General features: G+C 39.1%; 1 protein-coding gene across 1 annotated transcript in view; it reads left to right on the forward strand.

Moving 5' to 3' along the window:
* The window catches only part of cacna1bb (calcium channel, voltage-dependent, N type, alpha 1B subunit, b), a gene marked incomplete at its 5' end in the record, with an annotated part of 163039 nt that overhangs the window by 41645 nt on the left and 98413 nt on the right, over positions 1–22981 (forward strand). Inside the window, 3 exons of the mRNA XM_084572016.1 lie at positions 15774–15865; positions 17820–17972; positions 22352–22539. Of these exons, the coding sequence (XP_084428142.1) occupies positions 15774–15865; positions 17820–17972; positions 22352–22539 (433 nt within the window). The remainder of the gene's footprint in view (positions 1–15773; positions 15866–17819; positions 17973–22351; positions 22540–22981) is intronic.

The following is a 22981-nucleotide window of genomic DNA, read 5'->3' on the forward strand; positions in this document are numbered from 1 at the left end:
TATGGGCAGGGCCACGCTGGTCAGCTCTGACTCTGTTGTCGTTTTTGTCAGTAATTTAATATGCAGCAAACTATCTTTTCATGCATATTTCTAATTCATTTAGGCTAATATAACACTACTAATGTAGCATGTAATGCAATGTGATGTTGCACTCAGTGCTGCTCTGTATTCATGATCAGACTCCTTCAGCATTTTAGCCTTGGTGATTGCTTTCTTTCTCTTTCTAGAGCTACTCTTCAGAAACTGTGTCTTAGTTCAGCTTAAAGTTGAACTGTGGCTGATTAATGAATGTAGGGATACCGTGCAGATTTTCAATCAGATTCTGACGTGGCACTATAATGCTTGTGTCTGACAAAAACGTTTCAGTTAAACACACCTCAAAGGTTACAGCCAACAACCACCCAGCACATGCCTTCTGCAAAGAAATCATGCTGTTGTGAAATTATTTGTGCATTTGAATGTTCGGAGGAGACGAAAATGAAACCTGTCAGGATCCTTCCGTTGTGCCCTTTGAACGTCCTCATTCTGTTTCCTTTCAACACTTCCATTTCTCTTCTCATGCTCTGGTTCACTAGATGAACAGCCAATCAGAGTGATCTCTCTCACTGATAATGCAGTCCTCGCATCTTCATCACAATTTACACATGGCTGTTAGTACCTGCATTCATTTAAAAAAGTATGTTTTTGAATATATATTTACGTACTTTTGCACACAGCTGTTCTGCCCAAACATTAATATGGCATAATTGGTTGTGGCTCACTTTGCTGGCTGCATGACTAATGAGCAAAAATATTCATAATTCATCATTGAGGTAAATGGGAAACGTGATTAGAAAAGATTTATATAACTAGGATCATGGTTTTATCTAGTTTTAGAAATCAAATGCACTACTGGTTCTGTCATGTAGTGTATGTTTATGAAGAATGAGAGAATCTGTTTCTGACAGAGTCTGACACTGATCCAAATTCAGCAAGTGGCGCCTGCACATTAGGGAGTTTTTCTTCCGAGAAAGACATCTCTCCCCATTGATTGCACTTCTGTGAATGACAGCCTGGCTGTTAGCATGTCGACAGGCTTTCTTTTCACATAGAGCAGCACAAAAATCTGTGACATGGAAATAAATGGTCGCTTTGTTCACACCAAGGTGATTAAATGTTTAAAACTGACCCAACAATTGTATTTTGAGCATTTAAGCTGATTCTGTTTCAGTGTGGGAAGTTAAAAGCATCTCAGTCAGTGATATTTCACTGAGACAGATGATGATTACTGTAATGATGAAACTGTCTTCAAGCCCGCCTCTGTAACCGGAGGGGACAGGAAGTGATGAAAAATAAATTAAGTAGAGAAACGAATGAAAAGAAAAAAGGTCCAACTATATTGCAGTCAATACAATCTGGTTTACCAGCCTTTAAGTCAGCCAGACTCACACTGTGCTGCTAAATATACTTAAACGCACAGCAATTTAAATGTCTTCTGTTTGATGGGATGATGCAGCATTAACACATAGTTTTATATTGATGTATGTTATGATACTTGACACTGCCAGACCTTGAGGAATAAAATAATAGACTTTCCAAACTTTAAGCCAAGTTTTGTGTTTGTCTAAAGTTGCAACTGGAAAAGTAAGGAGACAGCATTATATAGAACATGTTCACGGCAGACATTTTGACCTGTCACTGTAGGGAAAGTGTTATGGTTCAGAAATCCAAGACAGTGAATCAGCATGCACAAGAGCAAGACTTTATTTATTTGGAATGGAGCCGTCATAAATACACCAGTACTTTTCCTTTTGTGAGAAGCCAAAATAGATGATTTCTTACTGGTCTACAGGAATATCTGTACTGTCTGACTTTATATTATATTTATTAATATGATGTTTGTGTTTATCTCTCAGTAGTTCTTTATTATTTTTTGTAAACATAAAGTTCTTCTTAGACTATTTGGGACATACCGCAGGGTCTCCATACAATGTTAATCCTATGGCGGCCCGCCAGGGTCTAATTTATTTCGCCATGGTCTCATAACTTATTTGTTTTTCCTATTGCTCCCAAAAGCATCGCTCCCTTCCTCTCCTCAAAAAAAACAAACAAACAAACAAAAAAAAAACACCAGGGTCTCGTGAAATTTTGTGGAAAACACTGAGACTGCACTTACACTGTACAAACTGAAGAGAGTCAGACAGAAAAATAGTTTTTAATGGAAGTCCAGTTTCATCAGTGCCTCTCCAGGCTGCAACCCCATTGATGCACTTTGAGTCAAGATTTATATGACAGTTCTTTGAACGTGTGCCATAATGTCCTGTCCATGCAGCTTTCCAGAAAAGATTCATCAGAGATGGCTTGGGTTGATTGCATTCCCAAACATAAATCACTGAATATCTTGTTAGGATGTCTCCTTGGGGGAAAGTGTCCTCTAACCACAGCTATATTACTCAGTGGATAATTGAAGTACATACTAGACACCCGTTACACTACTAGTACTACTGATAATGTTTATAATAAAGTAATATGTTAAAGTAGTGTCGGGATGGAGGCTAACCACTGAACCCAGAAGCACAACCAACAGGATATGGGGATTCAACAGGTGTTTATTCTTTTAAAAGGCACTGAGCATGATAGAGAGCTTCTTTTTCATTATTGCGATGTCTCGAAGGTCCATATACTGTTAATTAAGCAAAATAAACTGAAAGGTGGGAAAAAAAGAAAAGGAGCCTCCAGACTTGGAGGCATAGGGTGTGACACAGTAGTAATTTACACCAGAATAAAACTGCCAGGCTTGTCACTTATTTTTTGGTAAATATAAATCCGTTGTCTCACTTGTGGTTGAGTTCCATTTTTAAAATCGGTGCAAAATCTCCATGCCCCATTGATGGGCCGTTTTTGACATGTTTGACAAATATCCGAGCTCTCTGCTGCCTGTGAGCTGTGTGTCCGCTTCCTGTTTGCATCCATGTGTGATGATGGGTTATCAGATCTGCAGTGCTTTTATTGGAACACCTGGACTATATTTTGAGTTTTCCAAACGCGCTCTGATCCCCTTAAGTAGACACCAAAGTAAAATGGGATTAAAGCTGTGTCCCAGTTCCACACTAATACTACTGTATATCTGGCACAAGACATGATGACAGACGGTAAATTGTGACTTTGTAATGCAACAGCATGAAGGGGAAACGAGGTTTTCAATGTGTATTTAACAATTTATTTCTTGTTTTCTGTCGGCAGTTACTGTTATGTACTGTTGTGTTGCATTATGGGCTAATTGTGTCTATCAACAGAATTAAGAACTCTATCTGTATGTTTGAGTTTACTTAAAGAGATGTATAGCCAGTATTTCTATTCTAACATTGTATGAAATAATAATTTCTAAGGAAAGTTTGTAGAGATGAACATACAGAGAGAGATCACCTGACCCAGGAGCTCCCTATGACTTTGAGGAGCATTATAGTGAGATTCAGCTGATTGTGTAGCTATTTGTCGTGTAACTTTACTGTTCTGGTTCACTCCTGTTGCTTTCAAACCGTAGTGTTTGACAGACACTACTACTGATGTGATGGTGAACATTGTGGAGTATATAGCAGCTAAATAGCCTCATATTTGCCTAATGCGTTTGTAGACACAATCAGAGTTGAAGGAAAGTGAACATTGGACTTGCTCTTCAAACGTTGTGTAAATTGTTTGCTGCAAATCTGGCATAAACATCCCTTATCGTAAGCATGGATGGACAAACCACGACATCACTTCTAGGTTTTGCTGAGGAATGAAGCTCAGTCCAGTGGCTGCGATGGCTGGCTGAGGCAGTGGTGACCACATTAAAGGAGCAAAGAAAAAAATAACCCAACACTGGAAAAGATCAGAAACACTATCATTACAGCTTTAGCTAACTGCCTTAACTGTTACCCGTCACACTGAAACGTTTAGCCTTAAAATGTGATTCTGTGAAAACCTGTCCCTTAAATTCTTTTCTGGAAGCTGGATAGCTAGTCTATAGATGGTGTCTGAAGGAAGTTTTCATGGGTCCACTTATTTAGTGATCTGGTCCAGTAGGGTCCCAGCGGTTTCTGTTCTGTGTGGCATCAGTAACTGAGTGGATCCAAGCTGCGCTGGTGTGTCAGCATTTTTCTATATTCACACGGCTAAAACACTAGTCGACAGCTAGTCAGCTGTGTTGAGTTTCACTCTGTGCTTCACGCAATATGAACTGAGAGTGAGCAGCTCATGTTAGAAGTTAATAAATGCAGATCAACAATAACTTTCACTGAATCACTGCAACACTGAAAATGGAGAAGACATCTGAGTAGATGGTGTGTAGGAGGCAGAACAAGGGAGAACTTTCTGTGCTTGTCCGCCCGCTGAGACTTGTGAAAAGGTAATGTCTTTTGAACCAATCACAGCTGTTCCTGTCTTTATCTCGGTGACGCGTAGTTATCTGGGGACGTGCACGTTAGGTTACGCCTCAGACTACAGCAACCACAGCGTGACCGTAAATCAAGCTTCAGTGTTATCTCTGTCTCTTTGACTGTGCAGTTTGCACTTTGGTCATGTTCTGTTGTCTCAAATGTATTCTTGTTATCATTATCATATCATATTTGTCAGTATGTGTAGTTTTTAGGAAATACATAGAATAATATGTAGCAATAGTTTGGGGAACAATTTATGTTAATTTTGAGAGGGACATTTGAGAAATATTAAGAATGTAAAAGGAAGCTTTGCGGTGTTTTCTGTGGTCATTAATCATCAGGTGATGCTCTGGTTAGGTGGCTATTAAGTGACTGTAGTGATTAGATTTAACAATGGGCTTACCCTAGAGAGATATAGCTGAGCCAAAGGGAAACCTAACCAACCCCCCCATTTCTCTGTGCACACTTCTGCCACATTCGTTTCTCTCATTCCCTCCTCGTTCTCACTCCCATATTCTCTTCCTCTTTAGTCATTACTCACTTCAGCCTCCTACTATAGGTGTGAAAAAAAACCTGCTGTGATTTCACTTTAAGTAATGTAGTCGTGACACTGAGGAATAACCTGTGTTTTCTGTTTTCACAACTTGGGCTTAATTACTGGGGTTTGATTAACATTCAGATGTAGGAGGGGAAGAAGAGGTGAGCAGGAGTAGAGGGAATAGTTTGTGTTTGTAGAGGCAGGAGATTTCCTTTAAAAGTATCCTGATATTGCTTTTTTTTATTTTTTTTTTAAACCAACATTTTTTGTGCGTGTGCTTAGTTGGCTTTTGACCAGAGAGTGTTCTTACTGTAACACAGGCAGACTCACTCTTTTTTAGTATTTACAGTTTTTATATCCAGTTACTAAACAACTCTAGGAGATGTTTTCAGAACCTGCTGTGCAGGTGTCCAATTCATCCTCAACAGCATTTGCCTAGTCTGATGTGGTGCGATAAGACCTGCTTGGTTTTCATTAAGTACGCCATAAGAAAGCAGGGTATGTACATCTACGTTTCTGCCAGCTGGCTCCTGTTGAGCAACTAATAAAGTATCATTATTTTTCATGTAATTCTCTGCCCATTGGCCTATTTATTCTGTAGTTTGAACCAGTGGAAAGTTTGAGTTCAGCCTCAACAAATAATATGCACTTTTCTAAAAATCATATTGATGAAACTGTATCTATTGTTTTTTTTTTTTTTTTTTATGATATTTGCTGCTTAGACAAAGACAGGTAAGGTATGACCTGCACTTATAATGTGATCTGCTGTTACATCCTAACCTAAGCATTTCAGCCAGTTAGTGCCTTTTGTCTTTTTTCTTGTTCATGAGTCTAATCTAGAGGAAACCTGCATGTGTACACGTGAGTGTGTGTGTCTGTGTGTGTGTGTTTGTGTGTGTGCGGGCATGTTTGCACATGCATGCATCACTAATTTAGAACCACGGCAACCAAATTTGATGGCGAGTGGTTCTGGCAGCCACGATGAGTTCATGAGTACCCCCGTCTGTCCTCGTGTGCATTGTGGGAAATGCTTGCTCTCCTCACTGTCGCAGCTGTCCACTCACATCGTATAACGTCATGGCAATACGGCCTACCACTATGCACACACATGCATACAAACACACACATACACACAGTCCATTTTTGTTCACAAACAGGATATGACACACTGAAATCCGTTTCATGATTGGTTGGCTCGTTTCCTATTAGATGAGACGGTAGAAATGAGGTTTAATTGGCAAGAAATGGCCTGTGTCTAATGATGAGGTTAATTTCATCATCATGCGTTGTGTGTGTGCCTACACATCCATGTACTCGTGTAATGAAATAGAACAGATACACCAGAGATCATTTTAGGATACAGTGTTAGCACTGAACTCCCGACAATGACACACTGACATTCATTCGTTCATTCATTCATTTTCTGTAACCTGTCATTTCGCTGTCATTGGGCGAGAGGTGTGGTACACCCTGGACAGGTCGCCAGTCTATTTCAGGACTAACACAGAGAGACAGACATGCACACCTACGGCCAATTTAGAATCACCAGTTAACCTACAGTAATATACTACTGTATATTTTGTGCAAATTAAATAGAGGTGCCTTAAAAATAAGGTCTCTTCGCAACATAAATTTAAACAGGTAGTTACAGTGGTATAGATGTGTTGCAACATCTTCACACTGACTGGTCATGGAAACTATTGACATGATTATCTTACAAGACTTTTATTGAAACTACTTGGAAGTATTAGGAGGTCAATGACAGTTGTACTCCAGTAGAGTCAGATATTTGTGTAGACAAACGGTCTTCAAGAATTGGCAAATAAACTTAATGTTTGTCAGATTGGAACAGCAAGCAGCAAATGGTGATTTGAAATCAAGCTTCCCTCATGTGCTGCTTGTGCTGTTTGTTTTTGTCCTAAACTCTGTTAGAAGGTCCTGACATCTGATATGTTTATATGAAATATGTTCTTGTTATTTCCCTCAGTCAAAAAGGCTCTTGGAGTAGCTCTGACTCACACTGGTGTCTGCTTATACTGACAACTGTTTTACCTCTAGACATTTCCCCAAAAATGATCGAGGAACGAGTTTGAGTTTGTGAGCCTGCCTGAGACAGGCAGGTGTTATATTAAAAGATTCACTGGTCGGTTCGATTCAAATGTGAGACAGACAACTCAGCAGAGAGACAGACGGTGAGGCAGACAGTGCGTGACCAGCTGGTAATGATCACGCAGACAGGCAGCAGTTATTCAGTCAGGTTGTCAGCACCATGTTCTCTTGTCTGTCCTCAGAGAGCCCCCGTCTCCTCTTACTGGGATGTGTGAAAAACTCAATCACAGCCCCCGGCCCCCAGCTGGGCAGGGTCGCAGTAATTAAACTACATCACTCTGCCTCTCAAGAGCGCTGCGTTTTCCATTTTCCTCTTGTTCTCAGCTATATCCTTCTGTCCGATTCCACCTGTCTGTTGTTCATTTCATTTTTTTTTCTTTTTGTACCCTCATACATCTCATTCTTTAAAGGAATAACATTTTGTGATTTAAAAAATATGTGGTCGCTCTTAAAGATTGGTCCTAGTATAGAACTAAAGTTGTTTTTATGCATCACTTTTTGTAAAAATATGAGTTCATTAATGACCAGTTTTTGCACTGGCGGCCTTAGCATGTTTCAATTAAAAATGGGTCAGCCTACTTTCTAAACAAATATAATACTTGCAAGCTTTGGTTATTTCATGCAAAGACCATCCTCAGCAAGCATGGGAGGGTGAAGTTCTAGGCAGGCCTAGGGAACTGTCCATGGTGCTGGATCAAAAAGTGCAGTTCATTGTAAACTACCAGTTGCTTCAGGTACTTTCATTTCCAAGCAAAATGTGGCATTGTTTCAGTTTTTAATGAATGCCATTGTTTGTATTATCTCTATGTTGAGCTGACCACATTGTGCTTAATACATTTAAGATGTGGTTCAAAAAATAAAATACAACAGTTTTTTAATGCATGTGGGTCCTCATTAGTTCCCACACGAGTTTCTGCCAAATTACTTGGACTATACTGCAGTAATTGCTAAGAGGACCCACTCCATTCCATAGGAAAATTAACCAGCTTGTCACGTTGCTTTTTGCTGTTCAGCTCAGGCAGCAATACCACCAGTAACAACTAGACGGCTGCCATTTATTAGTTGAGCAGGTTTGGATTAAGAGGCAGCTATTTTAGTTTGAATAAAACATGAACTGACTCCTCTCTACATCTGATTCAGTTCATCTCCCACATGTCATATTAGGTGCAGCAAAACCAGAACAAAGAGGTTGATAATGTGCAGTGAAGCTGTGGTCTAGTTAGAGAAGCAGCTTTGGGGCCGTGTGGTCACTGGTATGATCCCCTCTATGTCCATGGCTGAGGTATCTTAACCCAGCATAGATGGGTTAAATGCAGAGAACAAACTCCTTGTTCATGTGTACATACAGTACACACACGGCAAATAATGCTGATTTGATTTAAATTATTTACTACTGCACTGCTGCAATAATTATGGCCTGCATGAAGCGCAGTCACATTACTCACTATTTGGATTACTCACCTATACTGAACCTTTTCTCATCTCCTTTTCAGAGCAGCACAATGATGATCAATTACCCTCTCACTGAAATCAGACATGGACCTGACTAGGTCCCTCCCCATGGAAAGCTTGGCCAGTGCATTCAGACATTCCTGACCCATTCTGTTTCATATGTACTGTATGTCTTGATGTCTAGCTAACTGGCTGTCTAGGGATCGAAAAAAATAGGCTATATACGATCCATATGATGAATGTAATCCCAATAGTGCCCACCTGTTCTTTGCCAAAATGCTGCAGAAAATACGCTAAATGGTTTTACATACAACAGGAAGTGGTGTGTATGTGTGAACGAGTGACAGGTGATAGCATCACCGTCCGTATTTCCTGTGCCAGTGTCTGGCACCCACGTGGATATATTGTGGTGATGATAAAGGGATATTAAACTCATAGCTTCTTCTTCAGGATGCTTCCTCCCTGACCGTCTGTCCACACAGTCATCAGCTCATCCTTTCACTGCAAATGTGAATGCACACAGACGCATTTAACAGTGCAAAGTGAGTTATTGATAAAAACAGCACAGAGGGTGATTCATGTTTTTATATGGTCATTCATTCATTCTGTTCCTTCAGGTCGCTGTGGCTAATTCTAAATAGACTGTTAGTTCTTGTAGTAAATAATACATAGAAGAGGGTTTATCTTTGTGTTTTAACTGAAAACAGGTAAAGATGTATAAGGTACACAGGGATTTTAAAAGCTAAATTCAGGATGTTTCTACTAGATTCAGTATTTGATTGGGTAACATGTACACAGATCAGCCACAACATTAAAAGCACTGACAGGAGAAGTAAATAACACTGGCCATCTTGTGACAATGCAATGTTCTGCTGGGAAACTTTTGGACACGTACCACCCACCGAGACCAGACCAGACACCCCCACCCCATAGCAATGACACTCCTTGATGGCAGCAGCCATGTCCATCAGGATGCAGCCTGACACAGACACACACACAAAAACAGTTTACGAATGACTCAAAAAACATGAAAAATAGCACAAGGTGTTGACCTGGCCTCCAAATTCACTAGATCCCAAACTGATCAAGTATCTGTATGATGATCCACAGAGGACCCTCCCCTCAACCCATAGGACCCAAAGGCCCCCACTAACAACATTCTGTTGCCAGACACCACAGGACACCCTCAGAAGGACCATGTCCATTCTCTGATGAGTCACAACTGTTTTAGAGGCACAAGGGAGACCTACACAATATTAGGAAGGTGGACATATGTCAGATGGTCGTTGTGAGGAGTTTCCATGTTTGCGGTGATCACACGTTACCAATAGCACCAACAGTGGAATAAATTTAGTAGCTCTATTGAATTGCAATGGTTTAGAACGTTTGCACGAGAAAGACAATGAAACTTCTGGGATATGATTCAAGGCACAGGAAACTTTGTAGCATAGGAGTTGGATGTGCTCCTAGATTTGTTACCAGCTGCTGTTAATATCTCCTAGGATCTTTCTTCATTTAAATGTAGTTAAGTGTATTTCCTGGTCTCGCCTCTTTTGTCACAATGAAAAAATGGTTTAAACCAGGAACGCTGCTCCACCTGGGCTTCTCATATGATGTGTAGTTGGAGCTGACACAAAATGACTTCTGAATGAGAAGATTTGAAAATATTGTTTGTAACATTAACCAATTAATTTGTTAAGGAAAGGGTTATTTTATATTAAAAAACAGAGATCAAACGAGGTTGTTTGAGTTGGATGCTCATTCGTATCAAGTAGTAGGGAGAGAAAAAAACAGAGCACTTAAGTTAAATTATCTATCTATTATCTATGTTATACTTGCATGTCCAAGTTGGAGTGTTAAAAAATACCTGCTTTCAGCCCCGCTTGCCTTCTTTCCAACATCGTGCAAGAGAGCTGAGGAAGGTATGAATGCATGCTCAGTTAATTAGTCAGGCAAAGGCACAAGTGTCCTAATTTGTGAATTTGTCTCACTTTCTCCATCACATAGTGCACCTCAGAGCTTGGTCTGCTTTTTGTGGATTACGGGGGCAATTTATTTGGTCTGTGGTTGGGTTGAACTTGGTGAAGGTGCTGTGTAGTGTTTCCATTTCTGGTTGTTGAATAGTGATTGCTCAGTTTCTTGTGAAATATTCTGTGCCATGTTCATGCCAAAGCTATGAGAATACATTCTGGTCATCTGGATTTTAAGTGCATCCAACTGAAACATCAATACTGTCCTGACATTGTAAGAAAGGAAAATCACTTATGTTTCTAATGTTTTTACCAACTTTTTTTTTTTTTTTTTAAGAACTTTATTTATATTCATTTTTAAGGTTACAAAACAGTGAACATACAACAACAAATCAACCCTACCCACCCACCCCAAGGCCAAAAAAAAATAAATAAATACATGGTAGGGACACCTTCAATCAAACGCACAGATCCAGCTGGTCATTTCATATGATTTCTTGTTTGTATGTTGATTTCTTGTCTGTTATATGTTGTGTGTGGACCCCAAGAAGAGTAGCTGATGTTTTCTGCATCAGCTAATGGGGATCCAAATAAAATCAAAATCAAAATCAAATGCGTAAAGGTTAATATGGTAGAGAGAAATCAAATGAAAGATAAGTTCTCAACAAACTCTATGAAGGGAGTCCAGGTTTGAATAAATCTATCCTTGCGTCTGCTGCGACTATACTTCAGCTTCTCCAGTGGAATCATAGAGAGCACCTCCTTAACCCAGTGTTTGAATGAGGGAGGTCTTACCGACTTCCATTGCATAAGAATTAGCCTCCGTGCCATCAGTGTTAAGAAAGCTATGGCATTGGACTGTAAAGTAGTAAAATTTTCACCTGAGGGTGTCGTTCCAAAGATTGCGATTAATGGATTAGGGTCTACACTGACACCACGTATATAAGAAATAGCTTCAAAGATGTTTGTCCAAAAGCTGTTCAGAGATCTGCACATCCAAAGTTTTTACCAACTTTAAACACACACACACACACACATCTGGAGCAGTCTTCGTTTTAGAAATCCTTAATGCCTAGACTGCAGTCTCCCACAGTCTTCTACTGAGAATGGGACTGAGTTTGAATTTTTGAATGTTAATTTTATTCTCCACTGAAACTTATCTGAGAAGAATTAAATTAAGTGAAAATCCATTTATACATGTGCATGCATGGTGGTATTACTATAGTACGGTGTAAAGATATTTTTTATTTTTTTTTTATTTTTTTTATATCTACACACTTCTTTGCTGTCCTCATCATTGTGTCATCTTTACGTGATCCCTCAGCTCTGATCTCGCTCTTCTCGAAGATTAAAAATAAAAAAAGTGAGCTTCCAGTGTAGATCAGAAAAATGATGTGTAGAATGATAAATTAAGAATTACATCTGGAAAAGTAATGAGGAAATTATAAAAAGGGGCATTTTCAGATACATCACTGTCAAAGAATTTGATTAGCCTCAAAGCTTGTCTATGGAATATATCAAATAAAACAATATATCTATTATTATTACAATGGGCCACTTTCATCCCAGCAGACAGATTTCTCCCATAATGATAATACCATAAAGTGCAGATGTGCTTTGTTGGTTACCATGCCAACTGGTAACCAGGGAGCAATAAGCGACCTTTCTTGTTTTCTACTTTATATGAATGTGTGTGTGTGCACATACAGTATGTGAAGAATTCCTTTCAGTCAGTCACAAGTGTATTCTACGTTCAACATAAAAGCTACTGCTCCCTTGAGGATTTCTTGCCTGCTCTGGGACTCCTGACAGTACTTAACTGAGAAGCTTATAAAACAGACTCATGTGGGATTTAATGAAGAATATCATTTTTATTCAAATATGTTATACCAATGAACAAGGCAAAGTGGAAGGTTTCATTTCAGAGTTGGACGGGACACATCAAAATGCAGTAAAATCTTTGAAGGAGGCAATTAAATTATGGTAATTTTCATAAACGATAAGATGAGAAGAACTTTTTTCATTCCATAGGAAATATGTGGGCCAGATGTTTCTCAAAAACATTTACAACAGCTTAAGAGGAAAAAAATACCAACTACAACTGGTTAAGAAGCCATACATCCATCATCTACACCGATCAGACATAACATTATGACCACCTTTCTAATATTGTGTAGGTCTCCCTTGTGCCTCCAAAATAGTTGTGACTCATCAGAGAATGGACATGGGCCTTCTGTCATAAGATGGTCATTGTTGTTTACTTCTCCTGTCAGTGGTCATAATGTTATGCCTGATCAGTGTATGTACTTTGCAGAATAGCAGTAAAAGTAAAATAAGTTATAAGTAAGCTAAGATAAAACAGTAGTAGGTAACATTGTTATTGACAACCATGTTCATATTGAAAGTGATCAAAAGTAATTAGTGTAATATTAAAGCTTATATTCAGAAACAAATACTGCAGTTAAGTTGTGGTATTCTACATGATCCTACTTTTATTGTTCTTTGGGTTTAATGTTTCAACTCTCCTTTCTCCTGAAGGCTATAGTTTGATAGCCCCTCATAGAAATGACCTCCCGTGGTGTTCTTCAGGGCACGTCACTGGTGTCAGTTTAGAGCCAAAGGTGCTCTGATATGACAGCAGTGTGGTGTGCAGATGATGAAAGGCATTGTCCATAATACTGAGTAGTATCCTCGGCAACCCAACACTCACACTTCAGAAATCAGGATGAGCTTATTGATCCTATTGGCATCGTCTGCCCTCTCCCTGCTGCCTCAGTGCACCATAGCATAAAAGATGACTTTGGCCACCACTGACTTATAAAACATCTGGACCATGTTTGGAAAACACTGAAAGATCTGACTCTCCTGAGAAAATACAGGTAGCTCTGACTTTTTTTGTACAGTGCCTTTGTGTTTATTGCCCAGTCAAACTACTGTTTATGTGGACACAAAGGTAATGAATCCATATGGAAAACTACAGAAGACTGTAATGTTGCTATTTACTGTATATTTATTACCCTACCCTGTCTGGACCAGGACATGATGACCATGACCCTCTGTCAGCAGAGAAAAAGATTCAAGATTCAAGTTGTATTTATTGTTACTTCCACAATATGTTAATGAAAAGAGTTGTGATATACTGTGTTAATGCCGGGTCTGAACACACGAATCTAAAGCTGGTCACTTGTGATCTGATAGCCCAGATCAGATGTTAATGCAAGGTCTGAACAGGCCCCTAGCCCCACTGGGCTACATATACATGCAGAAAACACACATACAATAACTACTTTCTACTGCTACTACTGCTACTACCACACTACCTCTACTGCAATATTTTATGCTCCATCTTAGCTGAAAGTGGCTTGTGCAATGTTTTGGTTGTTTTTGCCTGTATACAAGCAAAAACACGTTTCTTTGCACACCTGCTTGAGTGTGTGAGTGTGTGTTGGGGTAGTTAGTAAGCCTAAAAATACTAAATACTAACTAAAACCTGATTGGTTAGCTTTAAATCACTTCACAGTCCTCCAGAATTCATAACATCTGTTCATCTCTCCGGAGCGGACAACTACTCTGACACAAAGATCATTTGACCACCAGATCTGTTTTGATCATGTGTTGCATTAATGGGTCCCTCCTATGCTGCACCAGAATATAATCACAGTGGGAGAACTAGTATATACATTTATTATATTTTACCTTGAGTTTATATTTGCTGTTAAAATAATTCTATTTAAGTCTGAATTCTAACAATATTAAATCAATGTATTGAGGCTAGAGCAAGCCAAACGGGCATCGATCAAAGTACCACAAATAATGGTTTTATCACTCTACATAAATGCCAAGAAAGGATTTAACCTGCCCCCACGATCCCCCTTCAAACCCTGCTGTGCTCTGTGTTATATACATGGAAATGTAGAATCTCCGAATTCCCAGAAGACATTAGTGAGGACACGACCCCGGCCTCCTCAGTGGAAGCTACCATGCTGGTTCCAGACCTCTGAACACTTCCCGTAATTTTTTCTGCTAATTAAATAGTGAAGGGAAAACCTCATGGCACTTCCGTCTGATTATGAAGTGGGTTCCCCTCAAGCCATCATTTTCTCACCTCTATTGTTGGTCAGATTTGACAGCAACAGTAAAAAAAAAACTGACATTGTAACAAGGTGATATTAAAAGACATTGTGTTTGTATAGTGACCTTGCCCACAGACCAAGTTTGACATAATGACAGCAGAATTAAGTCAAGCGTGAAACTAAAGGACGATATGTTTCAGTCTTTTGTCAACGCTTAAAATTGCTACAGACTATTTTTGCTTAAGCCCATGAAGGAATGCCTCACAATAGAACATGTGACAGAAAATAATTTATTTCCTTGTCAGGGTTCACTTACCTCTATTTCTTTACAGTAATTCTTATTTTGATGTTCCTTTTTTCACCCCCCACCCCCCACTTAGCCTGCAGCATGTGTTTTTTTTTTTTTTTTTTTTATGTGTGTGTTTCAGTGGAACACTTAAGTCTCCCCCTCTGTGTACAGCCTTTAATGAGGGCTGCCAGCTGTGGCTCAGTAGCCCAGACGCACACATATATGCACAGTCAAGAACCACTTGTAGATAAAAGCAGATATACGTAAGCAGTCCATGACGCACTGAGGCACGTATGTTGCTAGCCTATATGTTGTGTGAGTGTGTAGGACTGTGGTTGAAAGCAAGAGATTTATTTGTACTAGTGCATTTTCTATTTTTTCTGTAAATGTTTATATTAGGAATATGTATTTTATATATATATATAAATAATTGCTTGTTTTTTGACAGCTAAACACAATAAAAGTCAAATGATTGATTTGATCAGACTCGCATAAAATGACAAACAGTATGGTTCACTTGTAAAAATCAATGAAATACCCCAAGGCATTGATGTTCCTTGAGTTCCTTGAAAACTGCGGTTAGTCAGTTGACAATCCTGTTTTAAAGCAGACATTTTGATTTGTCACAGTCGAGAAAGAACATGTGTATTAATGATGGCTGCATTCCACTTAGGGGAGGACCTGCTTTTGTGCATCCTTTTTCACTGCTATGACTCACTGGGACACTTGATGGAACTGAGCCGTACTAACTGAGTACACATGTGTTTTCCCTATTGGGACAAGTCTGCTGTAATCTATTGTAAATTATAATAAATCGATTATTCAGTACAGTTTTGTTTCAGTCCTACAGTGTGCTTTTCAGTAGTACAACAAGAATATTGCTCCACAGTGTATTAGAATCATTTTAAATATATTAATTGCATGTTAATGTTTGTTTGTATACAGAATCTTGGCCACGGTGGGTTCAGACTTTGACCTGAGGACACTGCGAGCAGTGAGAGTGCTGAGACCCCTGAAACTCGTCTCAGGAATCCCCAGTAAGTAACTCTTTCAATGCCTGAACATGGAGAGAATACAGGTGCATCTCAGTATTATATAGATTCATTACACACAGAGAGATATATTTCAAGCATTCTTTTAATTTTGATGATTATGGCTTACAGGTAATGAAAACCCAAAATTCAGTATTCAGTAAATTACTGAAAAGTGTCCATGTACATGTACGGTATATGCACGCAATACTTCGATACTCCTTTTACACAAATTACTGCATCAGTGCGGCGTGGCATGGAGGCGGCCAGCCCGTGGCATTGCTGAGGTGCTTTCATAGCGGCCTTCAGCTTGTATGCATTGTTGGGTCCAATGTCGCTCATCTTCCTATTGACAAGTCCTCATAGATTCTCTAAGGGCTTTAGGTCATGTGAGATTGCTGGTCAATCCAGCACAGTGATACCATAGTCATTAAACAAGGTATTGGTACTTTTGGCAGTGTGGGCAGGTCCCAAGTCCTGCTGGAAAAAGAAATCAGCATCTCTATAAAGCCTGTCAGCAGAGGGAAGCTAGAAGTGATCTAAAATCTCCTGGTAGATGGCTGTGCTGACTTTGGACTTGATAAAACAGAATTGACTAACACCAGCAGATGACGTGGCTCCCCAAATCATCACTGACTGTGGAAACTTCACACTGGATCTCAAGCAACTTGGATTCTGTGCTTCTCCTCTCTTCCTCCAGACTCTGGGACCTTGATTTCCTGAATGAAATGCAAAATTTACTTTCATGTGAAAAGAATACCTTTTCTCGTTAGCCAAGGTAAGATACTTCTGATGTGGTCTCTGGTTCAGGAGTGGCTTGGCACAAGGAATGTGACAGTTGTAGACCATGTCCTGGATACGTCTGTCTGTGGTGGCTCATGAAACATTGACTCCAGCCACAGCCCAAAGTGATTTTACTTCACAATGCTCTCAAAGCTGTGGTTATTCTTGTTGCTTATGCATCTTTCCCTTCCACTCAACTTTCCATTAATTTACTTGCATACAGCGCTCTGAACAGCCAGCTTCTTTAGCAATGACCTTTTGTGGCTTAACTTCCTTGTGAGGGTGTCAATGATTGTCTTCCAGACAACTGTCAAGTCAGCAGAACTGAATCAGACTGAGAGACCATTAAAAGGCTCAGGTAACCTTTGCAGGAGTTTTGGTTGGAGTGTGACACTATGAGTCTACAGTACTGAAGATACTGAACTTAGGTTTTTGATTAGTTTCAAGCCATAATCATCAAAATGAAAATAAATAAACGCTTGAACTGCATCACTCGGTGTGTAATGAATCCATATAATATACTGAAATATATTTAAAAAAAAATAATAATAAATTGAGATGCATTTATGTAGTATAGACAAAGTGGCTTGTACAAACTGTAGAAATGTTATTGCACATTCTAAGCTGTGATATGAGACTGTTTTGATATATAATATGTATATGATGTATATTAATACATATACTGTAATAAGCTACCATGTTATTGTTACACTAATTTAGTTTTGAATATTGAGTCGTTAAAAAATTGCTTTGGAATATGCTAACAAATAATCTATTAAAGCTATAGAAATAACAGGTGTTTTCACAAAAGACGTTTTGACTTGTCACAATAGTCAGTGTGTAAAAGGACATAAAGGAGGTCTTTCTTTTGTACATGCTGGTCCACTGTCATAGTTTACACTGACACCTAATGGAACTGAGCCTCCATTAATACACCTGTGCTTTCCCTGCTGAGACCGATAGGAATGTCTGCTGGGAAAAAGCTCTATTGTAACAAGAAAATTACATTTTCTCTTTTTAATTAAACAGATTAAGATTAGATGACGGAAATTAGTCTTTGATGCTTCATGAAGTTTTCACTTTGTCTTTTCAACGGTGCGGGTGTTTTCAAGGAACAGACAGAGCCCCGCTCACCCTCTCTTTCCTCTCCTCTCCCTCATCTCTTTCTGTCTCTCAGGTCTCCAGGTGGTGTTGAAGTCTATAATGAAAGCCATGGTTCCGCTGCTTCAGATTGGCTTGCTGCTCTTCTTCGCTATCGTCATGTTTGCCATTATCGGGGTGGAGTTTTACATGGGCAAATTCCACACCACATGCTTCAAGAACGACACTGGTGAGAGAAACAGCTTGTCTAGGCCATGTGTTTATATGACAACACTTATTGTCAGCCAAGCTGATGCCAGAAAAAAAAAGTTCTTTTCAGCTGTGTTCCTGTGGTTGTTGCAGATGAGACCATATATTGCATTTCATACTTGTGCAGGGGTACATAAATGATTCATAAGTCGTGTATGTACTCGTGGCTTGTGACTAGCTGCACATTCGCACTGCTTGCAGGCAGTGTGCCTACATCAATGTAGCAAACAAGCACACAGCAGAATTTCTGACAGCCATTTTTCACATCTTGAGTTTGATGAATGGCATTTTAACAGTGTTCAGGCTTTGACTGATAGCTTCTGCTGTAACTCCACCAAGATGCTTTTGTACACAGCCTCCTGATCAAATGCTAACTCACAAGGTGTTAATGAGGTTCTAATTTACCCCTTTCATCTCTCCGCTGCACTAGAAATGTTTGCTAGTGATGACAGTTTGTGTGGTAGTTTTTCCTGTTTGAAGTTTTATCTCAATAGATATAATGTTTACAGTGCGAGTGAGAGACTTTAGAAATGCTTTTTATCTTACAGGAAGACTTTGGTCCACACTGATATTTTTGAACAGCAAATCTGTTAAAACATGACTTGTGTGATTCATCGCACATCAAGTCAATAATATGTTCTGGTAGAGTTAAAGCCAATCCTCCTCTTCTCTGCTCACAAAATATTTATGGGGAAAAGTTGGTCTGGAGTCGCTCCGTTGGGAACTGATCGATCAAATAATTTAGGCAGGCTTTATGCAGTGATGGACAGAAAAGGACAGCAACGTAGTCATCCATGTCAACTTTATTCCCGTGGAGCACAACATTTTAGAACTTTTGTTATCCCTATTAATCCTGCACATTGAAATGTGCTGCATTTCACTCATCCATTTGTCCACATAGTAGTGAGCATATTTAGAATAGCGCCAGCAGTTTGTTGGGTTAGGTGCTTTTAGGTGCCTTACGGTCACAAAGCAGCTTCTAAACCTGAACATTCTCATATTTTTTTAAGTAGTGCTCATTGCGAATATATTGTAATAAAAAGTAAAAAACTGTAGTAATTGCTTAAGTAATAGAGTCATTATTTGTATAATTGTTACCATTAACTTGCCTAAATCAACTGGATGAAACTGATATGTCATATTTCATTATTTCACATCATCGTGCATTGTTTGAGGTTTGACTGGCACTGTTTTAATGACATCCTGTTGTGTCTTCATCTTCTGATTTGGTTTAAAATTGAATTAGTCAATTAATTCATCTTGAGGAACTTGTCTACAACTTTCCGACCGGCCGTGTTTAGATGAGTATTTATGGACATTAACATCATAAATATAGTTACAAAGCCAAACACTGTATCGTGCGCCGCTGTATACTTAAGCTTTAAGCCATAAGAAAAGGGAGAAACTGTTGGTGAAAGCTGCTGAAACAACGAATCAAAGACACCAAACACCTCTCCCAATGTGCTGGTGACCTTTCAACAAGATTTTGGACGAGTGTCTAAATATGAATGTGTCGGATGGTTCATGCTAGCAGACATCGTAATGTATACTGGTATATAATGTGTAATGGTACACAGCCAAAGAAATGCATCCATTTAGTACAGTTGAAAAACAAACATTAAAACAAATTCTGCAAAAAGTTTGTCACTTAGAACTATGTTGTTAATTGCAATTGCAAATATGTTCAACAATCAGTCATAAACTAAAATGACATAAGTTCTGCTTGTGTCTGTATGTCCACTCATTAGGATTGTAGAAGTTATGACCATTCAACTGATGGACTAGAATACACTGAAATTGTGTTGTAATGAGGATCACATTTCCACATTCCAAATTACACTTTTATTCTAAAGAAAATCGGTAGAATTGAGAAAAAGTGCAAAGAGCAATGTCCTTAAAATGTCTCTTTGACTTTTTGGTGAGAATAAATAAAAAAAAAACCTTTTTCCACAGATAAATTCTTCATCAAATAAATGCCTTGTTTAAAGTTTCAAGAATCTGCAAATGGAATTTTTTTACATTTCAAGAGAGATAGAAACACTCACACAAAGGTCATCCAGTGCAAGCTTACAAACTGAAGGGCAAGGAGCTTGTCTCCTGCCCTGTGTGTGAGTTGGCATAGCAGCCAAACCCATTTCTGATAAATCAAAGGCAGGCAGCTATTACGGTGTTGATATTATTCTGCAGCGTTACAGTAATTATAGAAAACAGTCGGGCTACTTGGCTGAAATTACCCATTGTGTAGTGTGGTGCTAAAAATTATGAGAAGGCTTTATTTCCCCGCTGCTGGTGTCACATAGAGTGTGAAGGCGTGACGAGGGTTATTGGATGGGCCATTTGTAAAATATGTGTATGTGTATGTGTATGTTCCAACCCAGGAAGTGTGCTTGTAGTGGCGTGATCAGCTGTGACAGCCTGCTAATGGTACAGTATGTCTGTTATTGAGTTATTTTTGTCCCAGAGACACAGCAGGGTTTGATTAAGCTGAGCAGCGCTGGTAACAAGTGTCTATACGAGGCCTGCTGTGTTGTTGTTTTTGTATGAATGAGTGAGTCATATGAGGTTAAAGCTGGATAGAGTCATAAAGACCTTAGACTAACATGTCTGAATATATCAACATTCAGTGGCTGCAAATTCAAAACCTTGGTCTCTTCATCCTTTCCTCTTCCCTTTCATTCTGCCATTGGAGACTTTGCCTTCAGATAAATAATAAGCAAATAGTTCTGAGCAACTAATAAACAGAAGGACTACACTGGATAATTTCCCTTGTGACCTTAATTACATTATAAACTAAGACCAAAATTAATTAAGAACTTCTATGGTATTCTGCAGATTTACATTAACGTATTAATTATTGATTAAATTTACTCCAAACTACATCCGATGTTCATCTCCATGTGACTAATGGAGTAAAATGAATCATATTTAGAGCTCCTTACAGCTCCTTGGGTGCTGGGTAAACCAGACATACAATATAAAAAAACAAATTTAAGTAACACTCTTAACATTGTACCAATCAAAAGAAGGGTATATGAGAGAAGAAAGTCTAAAAACGAGATGACATAGCTATCTTAAGGTCCTCAGGTCACAAGAGAGACACTGAAACGCTGTAAAATATGTCCTAGATCCCATCTGATTTTTGTCTCTATTATTCTATTTTATTATTTTTTATGTATTTTTCCCTAACTTCCTAATTCCAGTAAAGAAGTATAACCAAAACAAAAACCAAACCAAGGTTTCCATTATCTTGCCTGGACACCGAGTCCAGCTGACACGGCACCTGTCAGTATAAAGGAAAGGACACTTTTTACTGGAGTGACACCAGAGGGATGTTGGCTGTGCAGTCTGGCTCTGCAAATCATCGTTAAAACTTGGCACAGCTTGTGATTGAGGCACTATCTCTCATGAAACTCTGGGTGCACGAGGCATCTGTTATACTCAGCATATTTATTCTTTATTTTGATCCCCATCTGCTGTCATGTGTGCCAGCACATCCTTTAAACAAACTCTGAGCTCCCTGCATGTACCCTGGTACTATCGTCTCTCTGTCACTTCATAATGTCTGGAAAATAAGACCCATCTTGTTTAGTTTAGTTCCACATCCACACTAAGCTGACTAAACTTGAAAACACATTTTTTACAAAGCAGCACAATACAACAGAGCTTGATCAAATTGCGTGTTTATTGTTTCACACAACTCATCCTGTTGGATGTTCTTTGTCCAGCATCTCAGTTAGGAAAGATGTGACAGATGCTTCAGGAAGGATGTGGAAAAGACTTTATCATTTCCAAACCTGGACATACTCATATCTGTGTGTGTGTAACATCAGCATCACTGACTGTGAGTCCTACAGTGTGCAGGATGCTGTAGATGCAGCTGTAAGTTCCACAAGAATGGTCCACTGCTTTAATTGAATGCACAGGAATCTCAGGTGTCTTGAGCAAGGGAATGTCTACTGTACATGTTCAGGTCTGATGCTGATGTTTTTTTCATGACAGTAACTTAAGCTGAAACTGAACAGGCTCTGACTGATTGGTAGGAAGCCATGGGAATCAATAGAACAACAGTAGGCAGCTGGAGTTAGCTGAATGCTACTGGGACACTTGGCTATTGTTCTGTCCTAGCTACAGTTCTAAGAAATCTAAACTCACTAAAATGTATGCACTGATGAAATCTTTTGGGTATTATAAGGCATTGTAGTAACTAATAGCTTAAGTGTTTAAGAACATACAGAACACTGTGTACCTGCATTTTAGATATGGATTTTAGTTTGAGAGCTTTTTTAGAAAAAGAAATTTCAAGAAAACTAACCTCATCAAAACCCATTTGCTTCCTCACTTTTGTTCTCTTTTGATCAGGGGAGCGAGCTGTTGACTGGCCTTGTGGTCTGGAGCCCCCAGCCAGAACTTGTCCTCACGGCACCGAATGCAAAGAGTACTGGACCGGACCCAATTTCGGTATCACAAACTTCGACAATATCCTGTTTGCAGTGCTTACTGTGTTCCAGTGCATCACCATGGAGGGCTGGGTGGACATCCTCTACAGCGTGAGTCTTGACATCAAAAACTCTGAACATCCGTAGTACATTATATATTCATTTCTTCTATTCTTTTCTTTTGTTTGAGATTGTTCTTCCCTTAATTCTCATTTAATTTATTTATTTGACGTGTTTTTGGGTGAATTTGTCCAATGCACACTCAGGTCAACCTTTCCCCTGGACCAACACCTTTGCCTGTTATAAGAAATAATGACATAATTCTGCTCACAACCTCTGGTAAAAATGTCCCCACACTTACCATTTTCAAAATCTGATAAATATCACCAAACTGTTATGACATACCTGTCATAAGCAGAAATCAGTTAACCATGTGCATTGAAATAAGACAAATTGATTTTAATGAGCTCATAGCCTTTCCTCCAGTGTCACCCCCAGGACATGCTTTACAGTGATAGCTTAGTTCAATAAATATTTCAGCCCCCATACGAAC

The sequence above is a fragment of the Chelon labrosus genome, assembly GCF_963514085.1.
Source record: "Chelon labrosus genome assembly, chromosome: 22".
Taxonomy (NCBI): Eukaryota; Metazoa; Chordata; class Actinopteri; order Mugiliformes; family Mugilidae; genus Chelon; species Chelon labrosus.